The sequence below is a fragment of the Oncorhynchus kisutch genome, linkage group LG19, assembly GCF_002021735.2.
Source record: "Oncorhynchus kisutch isolate 150728-3 linkage group LG19, Okis_V2, whole genome shotgun sequence".
NCBI classification, from domain to species: domain Eukaryota; kingdom Metazoa; phylum Chordata; class Actinopteri; order Salmoniformes; family Salmonidae; genus Oncorhynchus; species Oncorhynchus kisutch.
Window position 1 is genome coordinate 23840689 of NC_034192.2, and position 15562 is coordinate 23856250.

The 15562-nt window shown below is 41.3% G+C and overlaps 2 protein-coding genes across 3 annotated transcripts in view; one reads left to right on the plus strand and one right to left on the minus strand.

The window, feature by feature from the left end:
• LOC116355068 (collagen alpha-2(IV) chain-like) overlaps positions 1 to 1353 on the minus strand; it is a 66328-nt gene extending 64975 nt beyond the window's left edge. For both annotated transcript variants that reach the window (XM_031798317.1, XM_031798316.1), the window contains exon 1: positions 1140 to 1353. In XM_031798317.1, the coding sequence (XP_031654177.1) occupies positions 1140 to 1241 (102 nt within the window). In that variant the 5' untranslated portion in view covers positions 1242 to 1353. The remainder of the gene's footprint in view (positions 1 to 1139) is intronic.
• Positions 1354 to 1611: 258 nt separating this feature from the next.
• The window catches only part of col4a3 (collagen, type IV, alpha 3), a 117326-nt gene continuing 103375 nt past the window's right edge, over positions 1612 to 15562 (plus strand). The window contains exon 1 of the mRNA XM_020452545.2: positions 1612 to 2092. Coding sequence (XP_020308134.2) covers positions 2003 to 2092 — 90 coding nt within the window. The 5' untranslated portion in view covers positions 1612 to 2002. The remainder of the gene's footprint in view (positions 2093 to 15562) is intronic.

A 15562-nucleotide genomic window follows, 5' to 3' on the forward strand; every position in this document is an offset into this window, starting at 1 on the left:
CAGTAAAAGTGTTGGGGTCAATTCCATTTAAATGTTGTCAATTCAGAAACCAAATAGATATTCATTCCTGAACTGAAAAATCATCCGTTTGTTAAACGGATTCAGATGTATCTCCTTAACAGGTGCAATTAAAAATGCATTCATATTTTTTTTTTTATAAATATCAATAAATTACTGAGTAGAGAGAGTGGATGAATGGATGTATAGATGAATTCAGACACACACACAGAACATTGTCATAACACGTTTTTTCGACCTGATGAACTGTGAACAAGTTGGACATTGCGGATCAGTTCTCATTCCACAACAAGCTTGTTTATTGACAGGCAGCCTGAGATAAACCCTTTAACACTACAATGTTTGAATATTTTCAAACATCAAAATGAAAGCCAGGTCATTAGATCACATGTTGAAGATTTCCCCCCAAAAACTTTTTGTGCCCCATTTTTTTCTAGGCTAAACCCCAAAACCTACAAACAATTATGATATGATGATGACAATGATGATGACGATGATATTGATGATCATCATCATTATGACCTCTTATTATTATTGCTGTTATACAGTAACTTCAGTAACTTGATCTATTTTGCATGTATACAACATTTGGCGAGCTCTCAATGGTGCACCACTGTAACTGTATTCACGATAAATCTAAGTGTGCTTGTGTAAAGTATTGCGGGGACATTTAGCTGATTTTGTGATACATGCATACTGAATTACGTTGACAAAATAGGCCCCCAAGCCTTCCTCTGCGAATAGGCTAGTAGTCCAGATAAAATTAAAACTATAATAAATGAATTACCGAATCAAACATGTGTGTAGCCTAAATTACTCAAGTAAAAAAATAATTTGAAAGGCATGGTCTGAGTATGTTCCGGAAATATTCAAATTGGGTCAAATGTGTCTCGGCAATAATCCTGCGAATTCAATTAAACTACAATATAACTGAGCGCGTCGTGAAGTTATGGCAGAGACAACGAATGAAACCGTAGCAAATGCCACCCATTAAATGTATATTAGGCCTAGGCACTATTGAGCAAATCTCACACCATCATATCCTAGCTAGGGTGACAGAATCGTCCAAATCCAGTTTAATTGTAGGCAATGGGTGTTGCTATGCAATAAAACATGCTTACCCCAGTCTTAATCACTGTGTCAGACCCCGTTGACGAAACGTCGTGCAAGTTCAAGTCCCACCAGTACTTTCGCTTGCACTTGTTCCTTAAATCGAAAAACATATCGTGGAAGAAAATAAAACAACAAACAGTTCAACCAACAAGTCTAAAACGTAACAGAAAAACTTAAAGCTCAACAACTGCTAGTAAGAATAGAGGCTATCACTTCGCCCCCGCACCTCATACCGTAACGAACTTAAAGAGCGCAACTACATTTGACAATACATTTAACAGGTTTATTTTTATATTATCAAATTGATTAATATAGCTACCTTAGAAAAACGTATATAATACTATATAAAACATATCACTATTTATCATTATTCATTAAAAACTAAACATAAACTTCAAAGGGTAGTCACAAAGTATTACGGTATTTAAGCCCGCAAGTTAACCTGTACACCGCTCATTCTTACACTTGACAGTACTCACTTTCACAACATAGACAATATTTTTTTCGACCCTTGTATGTCCCACTCGTTGTTATTATATTTCAGTGGTTCTACTTTTTAGCCTATGACTTGGGTGTATTAATTAGCCTTAACATACTTAGCTGTCGCAGGTGTGAATGGGGCTCAAAGGGTAAAGGCACTGTCTTGAGGGAGGTTATCTTTGCCACGCGCAGGATCTTCGGATAGTGAGTTACACCACCAACTATCAAAGTGCAGAAACCTGTCGCAGTGATAGCGAGCAGTAGGCTATTTCTTCTTATTTCTAAAAGCGAGTTATTCAGGGGGGCTGCTGCATCGATTTTACAGTTACAAAGATAACCAACTGAAACGGGGCTTACGCCAACGGTGTATGGAACTGCTGTAGGTAATGAAATGACATACTTTCTCACTTTTTCCCCACTGCTCCTGAGCGTCCTGTTGCTACTGCTCAGTGGCATCATCACACCTGCATACACAGATGATGTAAGTATGAAAATACCACGCTGAATTAGGCTATAAGGGCTCAGTTTAGAGTAAAGTCTGCAGCATATCGTGCATGCATGTGTTATAACTGATTTGTATGGGAAATATTGTTCAACCATTGTTTATTGCGTACATGAATCTGAGTTGCTGATATAGCTGAGTTGACGTGTTATTCAAGCCGAAATGACTTCAAATGATGTGTCACCTGAATAGCCACCAATAGACGTATTATTGTTAGCCTAACTCATACAGGTAGTCTAGGTTTACTTTAGTGTAGCAGGAGCGTTATGTTGAGCTAAGATGGGTATAAAATGCATTGATGTCAGAGTTCAATTATGTTGATGTCATTTATTGCCTCTACAGGTCTAGGGCTCATGACGGGTGTATTGCAAAGCTTTAGGTTACTGGTAAAGATTGCATTTAGTTGTAGAGTGATGGCAATTTTAATATGGTAGAATGGAAATGGTTAAAAAGATTCAGCCAGCTCCAACAGAGGCGCTATTGCGTGCGTGCGCACACACACGTACACACATACACACACAGATAGCTCATTAAGCTGTTGGTTAATAAATTAATTTTTCATAATCTTCATCATCATTATCCCATCTATAAGCACAGTCTGGAATCTGGGAATGGTAATTTAAATTATTGATATTCTCATGAGCAGCGCACACCTGTATTACTCTACACTTCCTACAAAAAGAATGCTCAATATGGGGCATTGAACAGTCTGCCTTGTGCAGACTGCCAGGTGGAAACAGAATCTATGGAACATATTTTCTGGTACTGTCCATCAGTTGCTTGCTTTTGGAGTCAGGTCCAGGAATGGTTGTTCAGGATTCAAACTGTATTGTTAGGGGATCTGAAAAAACACGATCAGTCAATGGGAAATGTCATTATACTCTTGGGTAAAGTATTTATTTTTAGGGCAATATCAGTAAAATCTTTACAAATAGGGATTTTTAGGACCCTCGTAAGACATCACAGTAAAATGTTGGGATGTATTGCAAAAGGAAATGACAAATTGGCATTACACTGGGAAAGATGGGTTAATCTGTGGACATTGGAGGGTTGGAGTTAAGAATGAATGGTGGATTGGCTGCTGTGGGTGAAAATCCAGAAAATGAAGGAAGAAGAAATTAGTAATATATGTATAAATATACAGTGCATTCGGAAAGTATTCAGATTGCTTTTTCACATTTTGTTACGTTACAGTCTTATTCTAAAATAGATTACATAGTTTTTTTCCCTCCTCATCAATCTACACACAATACCTCATGATGACAAAGCGTTAACAGGTTTTTAGACATTTTTGCACATTTACATAAATATTCAGACCCTTTATTCATTACTTTTTTAAAGCACCTTTGGAAGCGATTAGAGCCTTGAGTCTTCTTGGGTATGACGCTACAAGCTTGGCACACCTGTATTTGGGGAGTTTCTCCCAATCTTCTCTGCAGATCCTCTCAAGCTGTGTCAGGTTGGATGGGGAGCGTCGCTGCGCAGCTATTTTCTGGTCTCTCCAGAGATATTCGTCAGGTTCAAGTCGGGCTCTGGCTGGGCCACTCAAGGAGATTCAGAGACTTGTCCCGAAGACACTCTTGATTTGTCTTGGCTGTGTGCTTAGGGTCGTTGTCCTGTTGGAAGGTGAACGTTCACCCAAGAATGAGGTCCTGAGCACTCTGGAGCAGGTTTTCATCAAGGATCTTTCTGTATTTTGCTCCATTCATATTTCCCTCGATCCTGACTAGTCTTCCAGTCTCTGCCACTGAAAAACATTCCCACAGCCTGATGCTGCCACCACCATGCTTCACCGTAGGGATGGTGCCAGTCTTCCTCCAGACATGACACTTGGCATTCAGGCCAAAGAGTTCAATCTTGGTTTCATCAGACCAGATAATCTGGTTTCTCACGGTCAGAGTCCATTAGGTGCCTTTTGGCAAACTCCAAGCTGGCTGTCATGCCTATTACTGAGGAGTGGCTTCCATTTGGCCCTCTACCTTAAAGGTGTGATTGGTGGAGTGCTGCAGAGATTGTTGTCCTTCTGGAAGGTTCTCCCATCTCCACAGAGGAACTCTGGAGCACTGTCAGAGTGACCATTGGGTTTTTGGTCACCTCCCTGACCAAGACCCTTCTCCCTTCTCCGATTGCTCAGTTTGGCCGGGCGGCCAGCTATAGGGAGAGTCTTGGTGGTTCCAAACTTCTTCCATTTAAAGATGATGGAGGCCACTGTGTTCTTGGGGACCTTCAATCCTGGGAAATCTTTTGGTACCCTTCCCCAGATCTGTGCCTCGACACAATCTTGTGTCGGAGCTCTATGGATAATTCCTTTGACCACATGGCTTGGTTTTTGCTCTGACATGCACTGTCAACTGTGAGACCTTATGCAGACAGGTGTGTGCCTTTCCAAATCATGTCCAATCAATTGAATTTACCACAGGTGGATTCCAATCAAGTTGTAGAAACATCTCAAAGATGATCAATGGAAGCAGGATGTACCTGACCTCAATTTCGAGTCTCATAGCCAAGGGTCTGAATACTTATGTAATAAGATATTTCTTAAATTTGCAAAAAAATCTAAAAACATGTTTTTACTTTGTCATTATGGGGTATTGTGTGTAGATTCATGAGGAAAATAATTAGAATAAGGCTTTAACATAATAACATTTGGAAAAAGTGAAAGGGTCTGAATTCTTCCCGAATGCACTGTATCTGCAATTTTGAAGCTGATCTTCCCTCCCTGAAAAATGAATAAACATTCCAATAAAGACCCAATTTTGTTTTCAGCTAATTTTATCATGGCAAAATACTGTTAATGTTGTTAAATACCCTATATTATTTAATAACTATTAGTAGAGGGACAAACCATAACGGTTATAAGAATGTTTGGTGAAAATGTTCCAATAACATTTGTTTTGCACATTTAATGTGTTTTTGTCCCAAAATATACAAATAAAAACTGAAATGTGGGCCTGATACATTCTTCTTTGCAGAGGCAACCATGCAACAGATTCTTAGTTTGATCCTATCAGTAGTTTTTGTGAGCCCAAGAATGCTTTGAACGTTTCATTTTATGCTGAGAAGACCAAGCATAAATGCCTTTTGATTGTCAATGGTTCCATTCTTCCAGACATTATGACTCATCTATAGCTGAAATTAGTAGGTGGCTCAGTAGGATGGCGATTGCAATACCAAGTCCCACGGGTTTGGCCGGGGTAGGCCGTCATTGTAAATAAGAATTTGTTTTTAACTTGCCTAGTTAAATAAAGGTTAAATATATATTTTTAAATGGGTTTAATTCCTGTTGGGGCGACCGGTATGAAGGATGTATGCATGCATATGTGACAATTTCAACATATTGGCTTTGTTTTTGTACATTTAAAACGGTCTTTTGCTGGAGAACTGTACTGGGCATCTCTAACTTATTATGGATGTTGGTACTAATGTTTGAATAGTTTTTATTGTTGATCAAGTCCATTGGTTTGGGAAATTGCTTCAGGCAAGGCTTGGTGGAAGGTTAAGGGATGGTTTCCCGGACACAGATTAAATGTAGTCCTGGATTTAAGACAAGCTCAACGGAGAAGGCATATTTGTGACTGGCCTGGAGCGAATGTTATGGATGTTATGGAGGCAGCAGGTATAAAGTAGAATGCTCAAATTAGAGTATGTGTTAATGTTGTCCTCAGTGTGTGTGTGTGTACATGTGTGCGTGTGTATGGTGAGAAGAGGGCCAGGCTGGTGTAAGGGTGGCTTGTGTTCACAGTGTAAGAGTGTGGTAAGTTTGCAGTGAGAACAATTCCCCTTGTCGTGTGTATTTGTTTTACAGCGGCTGTTATCTGCAGTAGACATCTGATGGGGCACAGGCTCAGTCTTGTCACTGTGAATCTCAGATCACTCTGCATTTAGACAGTCAGTGTGCTGCGTGCTCCACAGCCTCACCTCTTGGGCATCATAGATTCCACATCACCTGTACTAGTCATGACTACACAGGTTCAGTATTGAGACTCTGGACTAGGAACTCATTACTGCCCCAGATACAATGTTCACCCCCTCTGTAGGACTAGTGCTCATCCACTGGGGAAGAGACCTATGAGCACCACTTACTTGTACTAAGATTAGCTGCAGTCTTTAAAACTACTGTAGTTTATACACTGAACAAAAATATAAACACAACATATAAAGTGTTGGTCTCACGTTTCATGAGCTGAAATATAAGATCCCAGAAAAGTTCCATATGCACAAAAATAATATTTCTCTAAAATTTTGTGCAGAAATGTGTTTACATCCCTGTTAGTGAGCATTTCTCTTTTGCTAAAATAATCCATGCATCTGATGGGTGTGGCATATCAAGAAGCTGACTAAACAGCATGATCATTACACAGGTGCGCCTTGTGCTGGGGACAACGCATGTGAAGTTTTGTCACACAACACAAAGCCACACATGTTTTGAGTAAGCGTGCAATTGGCATGCTGACAGTAGTAATGTCCACCAGAGCTGTTGCCAGAGAAATTAATGTTCATTTCTCTACCATAAGCCGCCGCCAACGTCATTATAGAGAATTTGGTAGTTTGACCAACTGGCCTCACAACCGCAGGCCATGAGTATGGCGTTGTGTGGGTGAGTGGTTTGCTGATGTCAACGTTGTGAACAGAGTACCCCATGGTGGTGGTGGGGTTCTGGTATGGTTAGGTAGAAGCTACGGACAACAAACAAAATGGCATTTTATCGATGGCAATTTGAATGCACAGAGACACAGTGACTAGATCCTGAGGCCCATTGTCGTGCCATTCATCCACTGCCATCACCTCATGTTTCAGCATAATAATGCACGGCCCCATGACGCAAGGATATATACACAATTCCTGGAAGCTGAAAATGATCCAGTTCTTCCATGGCCTCCATACTCACCAGACCACCCATTGAGCATGTGTGGGATGCTCAGGATCGACGTGTACCGCAGTGTGTTCCAGTTCCCATCAATATCCAGCAACTTAGCACAGCCAAATTCCACAGGCCACAATAAACAGCCTGATCAACTCTATGCAAAGGAGATGTGTCGCGCTGCATGAGACACATGGTGGTCATGCCAGATACTGACTGGTTTTCTGATCCACACCCCTAACTTTTTTTAAGGCACAGTATCTGTGACCAACAAATGCATATCTGTATCATGTGAAATCCATAGATTAGGGCCTAATGAATTTATTTCAATTGACTGATTTCCTTATATGAAATGTAACTCAGTAAAATCTTTCAAATTGTTGCATGTAGTAGCATTTATATATTTGTTCAGTATAATACAGAATAAGTTTGTATTGATCCATCTTTATATTTAAACCCCATTGTAATGGGAAACATAAATACAGCAAATATATGTGGTGCTTTATCTTTTCAACTCATTTTGTATTGTGGCATATAGCCTCTACAAAACAGACGGCCTAAGGCATAGACTTACCGCAACAGAAGACAACTTTTGAAGTTCCAAAACATCTATGACCCTTGTTTAAGACTGCTTTCAGTAGCAGAAATGCAGGAAATATAGAAAACTATTGGAATGTGAAAGAGGAAATAGCGTTCTGCAGAAAGTTGTTCAAAATAACTATCTGCCTCTGGGCAAAAAGGTAAGATGGACAGAGAGAGGCAGAGAGACAGAATATATATAATATTTTCCAGGTGTGTGGAGTCACACAGTCTGATGTCACAGTCTAGTGACTAAGTCAATTCATATGGCCTTAACTTCTATGCTATACACTATGGACAACATTTTTGATAACACTTTATATGAAGGGGGTATACAAAGTATTCATAACACCCTTATGTAACCAGTCATGACACCTTCAAGAACGCTGCAGTATCATTCACACAACATTCACAACACATTTATTCAACATCATTCATAACATGTCTTCAAAATAAATAAATACTTATTATAGTACAATAATTGTTTTATAAGACAAATCTTGAGTGAGCCAAATGGTGCCTGGTGATGTTGACTGGGTGGGCTCAAGTTCAGGTCTCCTGCGCACTACAACAGTGTGTTAGCCTGCGGAACTAAAAGCTAGGCATTCGTATGTGGCGCTAATACAAGTCTTCAGATCTCAGCTAATACCCTTAACATACAGATTTTATGGTATGTTGCAAGTTAAAAAAATCTCAGGCAGTGTTTTTTAGAGCCCAATTCATACAGTCCCATTAGCTTATCAATACATAATGAAAGGTGTGAAAAACGATAAACTACTGTTTGTGTTTCCCTGGCTAAATTGATGAACTGATTTGGGCCATCAGTTGATTGACAGATCTTGGCCTACTGTGAGAACGATAACATTTCTTGCGGGGAGATGCTCGCACGCGTTTTACAGTTAGGCTATGTATAACTTTGGGGTGGCAGGGTAGCCTAGTGGTTAGAGCATTGGACTAGTAACGGAAAGGTTGCAAGTTCAAATCCCCGAGCTGACAAGGTACAAAATCTGTTGTTCTGCCCCTGAGCAGGTAGTTAACCCACTGCTCCTAGGCCATCATTGAAAATAAGAATTTGTTCTTAACTGACTTGCCTAGTTAAATAAATAAATAAAATAATAGCTTGCAGAGGTGGATGCTGAAAATCTGTACTTAAGTAAAAGTAATGTTACTTAGTAGAGGTCGACCGATTATGATTTTTCAATTCCGATTATTGGAGGACCAAAAAAGCCGATACCGATTAATCGGCCTATTTTATTTATTTTATTTTATTTGTAATAATGACAATTACAACAATACTGAATTAACACTTATTTTAACTTAATATAATACATCAATAAAATCAATTTAGCCTCAAGTAGATAATAAAACATGTTCAATTTGTTTTAAATAATGCAAAAACAAAGTGTTGTAGAAGAACGTAAAATTGCAATATGTGCTATGAAAGCTAACGTTTCAGTTCCTTGCTCAGAACATGAGAACATATGAAAGCTGGTGGTTCCTTTGAACATGAGTCTTCAATATTCCCAGGTAAGAAGTTTTAGGTTGTAGTTATTATAGGACTATTTCCCTCTATACCATTTGTATTTCATTAACCTTTGACTATTGGATGTTCTTATAGGCACCTTACTATTGCCAGTGTAACAGTATAGCTTCCGTCCCTCTCCTCGCTCCTTCCTGTGCTCGAACCAGCAACACAACGACAGCAGCCACCACATCGAAGCAGCGTTACCCATGCAGAGCAAGGGAAACAACCACCCCAAGGCTCAGAGCGAGTGAAGTTTGAAACGCTATTAGCGCGCGCTAACTAGCCAGCCATTTCACTTCGGTTACACCAGTTTGAAGTCATAAACAGCGCAATGCTTGACGCACAACGAATAGCTGCTGGCAAAAGGCACGAAAGTTCTGTTTGAATGAATGTTTACGCGCCTGCTTCTGCCTACCACCGCTCAGTCAGATACTTAGATACTTGTATGCTTGTATGCTCAGTCAGGTTATATGCAACACAGGACACACTAGATAATATCTAGTAATATCATCAACCATGTGTAGTTAACTAGTGATTATGATTGATAGTTTTTTATAAGATAAGTTTAATGCTAGCTAGCAACTTACCTTGGCTTACTGCATTTGCGTAACAGGCAGTCTTCTTGTGGCGAGAGAGGCAGGTCGTTAATGTTGGTATAGTTAACTGTAAGGTTGCAAGATTGAATCCCCCGAGCTGACGAGGTGAAAATCTGCCTCTCTGCCCCTGAACGAGGCAGTTAACCCACCATTCCTAGGCTGTCATTGAAAATAAGAATGTGTTCTTAACTGACTTGCCTAGTTAAATAAAGATTAAATAAAGGTGTAAAAAAAAAAAAAAAGGATTTCCCAAAATTACCAATTTCGGATTGTTATGAAAACTTGAAATCGTCCCTAATTAATCGGCCATTCCGATTAATCGGTCGACATCTATTACTTAGATTGTAATTTACTCAAGTAAAATGTTATTTCTTAGGAAACTACTTAAGAGTAAAAAAGTATCCGGACAGAAAACGAATTAAGTACTATTTCTAAATTTTGTTTGGTAATTTTTTGACACCTTATGGTAAACTGTGACAGCAAACAAAAAGGACAATGACTTAGTGCAATTGATTTGATATACATTTATTAAAGCCTGCCAGCACCATCTTGCCGCCAGCACCAGAAGCCTACCAGCACCAGATGTCCCCCAGCACAGATATTCTCAATGAAGACTAACGTCTTTTTGCTGCCAAGGCAGAAGCTGCTATTCCTGGGATCCAGCTAAATAAAGGCAGTTATACAATTTTAAAAACATTACAATACATTCATAACACATTTCACAACACACTAAGTGTGTGCCCTCAGGCCCCTACTCCCCTTCCACAACACAAAATCCATATGTAAGTGTGTGTGTATAGTGCTTATGTTATCATGTGTTATCATGTGTTATTAAGGGGGACAGGTGGCCAAGTGGTTAGAGCATTGGGCCAGGAACTGAAAGGTTGATAGATCAAATCCCTGAGCTGACGAAGTAAAAAATATGTCGTACTGCCTCTGAACAAGGCAGTTAACCCACTGTTGCCTGGTGGACATTGTAATTAAGAATTTGTTCTTAACTCACTTGCCTAGTTAAATAAAGGATACTTTTGAATGCATGCTTGTGTTGCTTTACAGTCCCCGCTGTTTAATAAGTTGTATTTTTATATGTTTTTTAAAGTCTGATTCTACTGGCCAGGCTACATCCGGCCGTGATAGGGCGGCGCACAATTTGCCCAGTGTTGTCCAGGTTTGACCGGGGTAGGCCGTCATTGTAAATAAGAATTTGTTCTTAACTGACTTGCCTAGTTAAATAAAGGTTAAATGTAAAAAAATTATAATTTAAAAAGCACTGTTACCAGATGTGGAATAGAGTTCCATGTAGTCTCCCATAGTTTGTTATGGATTTGGGGACTGTGAAGAGAACTCTGATGGCATGTTGTGTGGGGTATGCGTGGGTGTCTAAGCTGTGTGCTAGTCGTAAACAGACAGCTCGGTGCATTCAACATGTCAATACCTCTCACAAATACAAGTAGTGATAAAGTAGTGTAGTGATAAAGTCAATCTCTTCTCCACTTTGAGATTGACATGTATATTTTTTCGGCTCCCGAGTGGCGCAGCGGCATCTCAGTGGGGCACGGCATCTCATTGCTTGAGGTGTCACTCGATTCCAGAATGTTTCATTGGCCGTGATTCTGAGTCCCATAGGGCGTTGCACAATTGTGACTCACCACCTGGATTTTGTCTTAAGTAGCAAAATTTTGTTTTTTACATTGGATGAAAGTAGTGACTCAGAGCTACAAAATTATATATCATACACTGCATTTGAGGAACAATGGGAAAGTAATTCTGCTTTGAAATTTGATCAACTTGTAAACTTACTTTTGAGAAAATGACCTTTGAATGTTTTGGTATCTAGTGAAGAGCTCTTCTTTGTATACACCCATTCAGCATCCTTCACACCCTCTTAAGATTTAGCCCCACCCATCTCGTTTCGCTCTCGGAGCGCACACTTGATGTCCTGGCCAATGATTTGTTTACCTATGGATAACATGAAAACAGTCTAACTAGCTCTGCTGGCAACAATTTCATTAAACTTTTTTGCAGACGTTTACTGACACAGGCCAAATTCAACGGGTGTTGTACACACGTCAAGTAACTTTAGCTAATGATCCAGCCAGCTAATGTTAGCTAGTTAAACAACAACGCTAACCAACCAGGTTCAAAGTTAGCTAGTTAACAGTACAGTTTAGCTTGAAATGAAACTTTCTGTCAAAATTAGAAATGTGTAATATCTGAAAATGTAGCTATCTAACGCTAGACTATCTTACCTGTATACATGATCATGCATGATGGACGCGTCTCCCTGTAAGGAATGCCAAACCACAGTTGCCCTTAGTTTGAACATGTAATCCGGAGACAGGTGTTTTCTCCATCTCTTTGGCTATCATACTCTAATTTCACTGATTTCAAACTTGATCCTCCAGAAAGTGGAGAGCAACACTTATGCAGCTCCACTACACAATATATATATTTTTTAAGCCACGTTTTCTAGGGCTTAACCAACAAGGCTCGTAATTTAACAATTTTATTCATAAACTCAGCAAAAAAAGAAACGTCCCTTTTTTAGGAACCTGTCTTTCAAAGATAATTCATAAAAAATCCAAATAACTTCCCAGATCTTCATTGTAAAGGATTTTAAACACTGTTTCCCATGCTTGTTCAATGAACCAGGCACCCTCATTTGTTGACTTCTGTGATCGAAAAAGCCTTGGTTTCATGCATGTCAACATCAGAAGCCTCCTCCCTAAGTTTGTTTTACTCACTGCTTTAGCACACTCTGCTAACCCTGATGTCCTTGCCGTGTCTGAATCCTGGCTCAGGAAGGCCACCAAAAATTTGGAGATTTCCATACCCAACTATAACATTTTCCATCAAGATAGAACTGCCAAAGGGGGAGGGGTTGCAGTCTACTGCAGTGATAGCCTGCAAAGTCATACTTTCCAGGTCCTTACCCAAACAGTTCGAACTACTAATTTTTTTAATTACTCTCTCCAGAAATAAGTCTCTCACTGTTACCGCCTGCTACCGACCCCCCTCAGCTCCCAGCTGTTCCCTGGACACCATTTGTGAATTGATCACCCCCCCATCTAGCTTCAGAGTTTGTTCTGTTAGGTGACCTAAACTGGGATATGCTTAACACCCCGGCAGTCCTACAATCTAAGCTAGATGCCCTCAATCTCACACAAATCATCAAGGAACCCACCAGGTACAACCCTAAATCTGTAAACAAGGGCACCCTCATAGACGTCATCCTGACCAACTGGCCCTCCAAATACACCTCCGCTGTCTTCAACCAGGATCTCAGCGATCACTGCCTCATTGCCTGTATCCGCTACGGAGCCGCAGTCAAACGACCACCCCTCATCACTGTCAAACGCTCCCTAAAACACTTCTGTGATCAGGCCTTTCTAATCGACCTGGCCCGGGTATCCTGGAAGGACATTGACCTCATCCCGTCAGTTGAGGATGCCTGGTCATTCTTTAAAAGTAACTTCCTCACCATTTTAGATAAGCATGCTCCGTTCAAAAAATGCAGAACTAAGAACAGATATAGCCCTTGGTTCACTCCAGACCTGACTGCCCTCGACCAGCACAAAAACATCCTGTGGCGGACTGCAATAGCATCGAATAGTCCCCGCGATATGCAACTGTTCAGGGAAGTCAGGAACCAATACACGCAGTCAGTCAGGAAAGCTAAGGCCAGCTTCTTCAGGCAGAAATGTGCATCCTGTAGCTCCAACTCCAAAACGTTCTGGGACACTGTGAAGTCCATGGAGAACAAGAGCACCTCCTCCCAGCTGCCTACTGCACAGAGGCTAGGTAACACGGTCACCACCGATAAATCCATTATTATCGAAAACTTCAACAAGCATTTCTCAACGGCTGGCCATGCCTTCCGCCTGGCTACTCCAACCTCGGCCAACAGCTCCGCCCCCCCCCCCGCAGCTACTCGCCCAAGCCTCTCCAGGTTCTCCTTTACCCAAATCCAGATAGCAGATGTTCTGAAAGAGCTGCAAAGCCTGGACCCGTACAAATCAGCTGGGCTTGACAATCTGGACCCTCTATTTCTGAAACTATCCGCCGCCATTGTCGCAACCCCTATTACCAGCCTGTTCAACCTCTCTTTCATATCGTCTGAGATCCCCAAGGATTGGAAAGCTGCCGCAGTCATCCCCCTCTTCAAAGGGGGAGACACCCTGGACCCAAACTGTTACAGACCTATATCCATCCTGCCCTGCCTATCTAAGCTCTTCGAAAGCCAAGTCAACAAACAGGTCACTGACCATCTCGAATCCCACCGTACCTTCTCCGCTGTGCAATCTGGTTTCCGAGCCGGTCACGGGTGCACCTCAGCCACGCTCAAGGTACTAAACGATATCATAACCGCCATCGATAAAAGACAGTACTGTGCAGCCGTCTTCATCGACCTTGCCAAGGCTTTCGACTCTGTCAATCACCATATTCTTATCGGCAGACTCAGTAGCCTCGGTTTTTCTGATGACTGCCGTGCCTGGTTCACCAACTACTCTTTGCAGACAGAGTTCAGTGTGTCAAATCGGAGGGCATGCTGTCCGGTCCTCTGGCAGTCTCTATGGGGGTGCCACAGGGTTCAATTCTCGGGCCGACTCTTTTCTCTGTATATATTAATGATGTTGCTCTTGCTGCGGGTGATTCCCTGATCCACCTCTACGCAGACGACACCATTCTATATACTTCCGGCCCGTCCTTGGACACTGTGCTAACTAACCTCCAAACGAGCTTCAATGCCATACAACACTCCTTCCGTGGCCTCCAACTGCTCTTAATTGCTAGTAAAACCAAATGCATGCTTTTCAACCGCTCGCTGCCTGCACCCTCACGCCTGACTAGCATCACCACCCTGGATGGTTCCGACCTAGAATATGTGGACATCTATAAGTACCTAGGTGTCTGGCTAGACTGTAAACTCTCCTTCCAGACTCATATCAAACATCTCCAATCGAAAATCAAATCTAGAGTCGGCTTTCTATTCCGCAACAAAGCCTCCTTCACTCACGCCGCCAAACTTACCCTAGTAAAACTGACTATCCTACCGATCCTCGACTTCGGCGATGTCATCTACAAAATGGCTTCCAATACTCTACTCAGCAAACTGGATGCAGTTTATCACAGTGCCATCCGTTTTGTCACTAAAGCACCTTATACCACCCACCACTGCGACCTGTATGCTCTAGTCGGCTGGCCCTCGCTACATATTCGGCGCCAGACCCACTGGCTCCAGGTCATCTACAAGTCCATGTTAGGTAAAGCTCCGCCTTATCTCAGTTCACTGGTCACGATGGCAACACCCACCCGTAGCACGCGCTCCAGCAGGTGTATCTCACTGATCATCCCTAAAGCCAACACCTCATTTGGCCGCCTTTCGTTCCAGTTCTCTGCTGCCTGTGACTGGAACGAATTGCAAAAATCGCTGAAGTTGGAGACTTTTATCTCCCTCACCAACTTCAAACATCTGCTATCTGAGCAGCTAACCGATCGCTGCAGCTGTACATAGTCTATCGGTAAATAGCCCATCCATTTTTACCTACGTCATCCCCATACTGTTTTTATTTATTTACTTTTCTGCTCTTTTGCACACCAATATCTCTACCTGTACATGACCATCTGATCATTTATCACTCCAGTGTTAATCTGCAAAATTGTAATTATTCGCCTACCTCCTCATGCCTTTTGCACACAATCTATAGACTCTCTTTTTTTCTACTGTGTTATTGACTTGTTAATTGTTTACTCCATGTGTAACTCTGTGTTGTCTGTTCACACTGCTATGCTTTATCTTGGCCAGGTCGCAGTTGCAAATGAGAACTTGTTCTCAACTAGCCTACCTGGTTAAATAAAGGTGAAATAAAAAAAATAAAAAAACCATA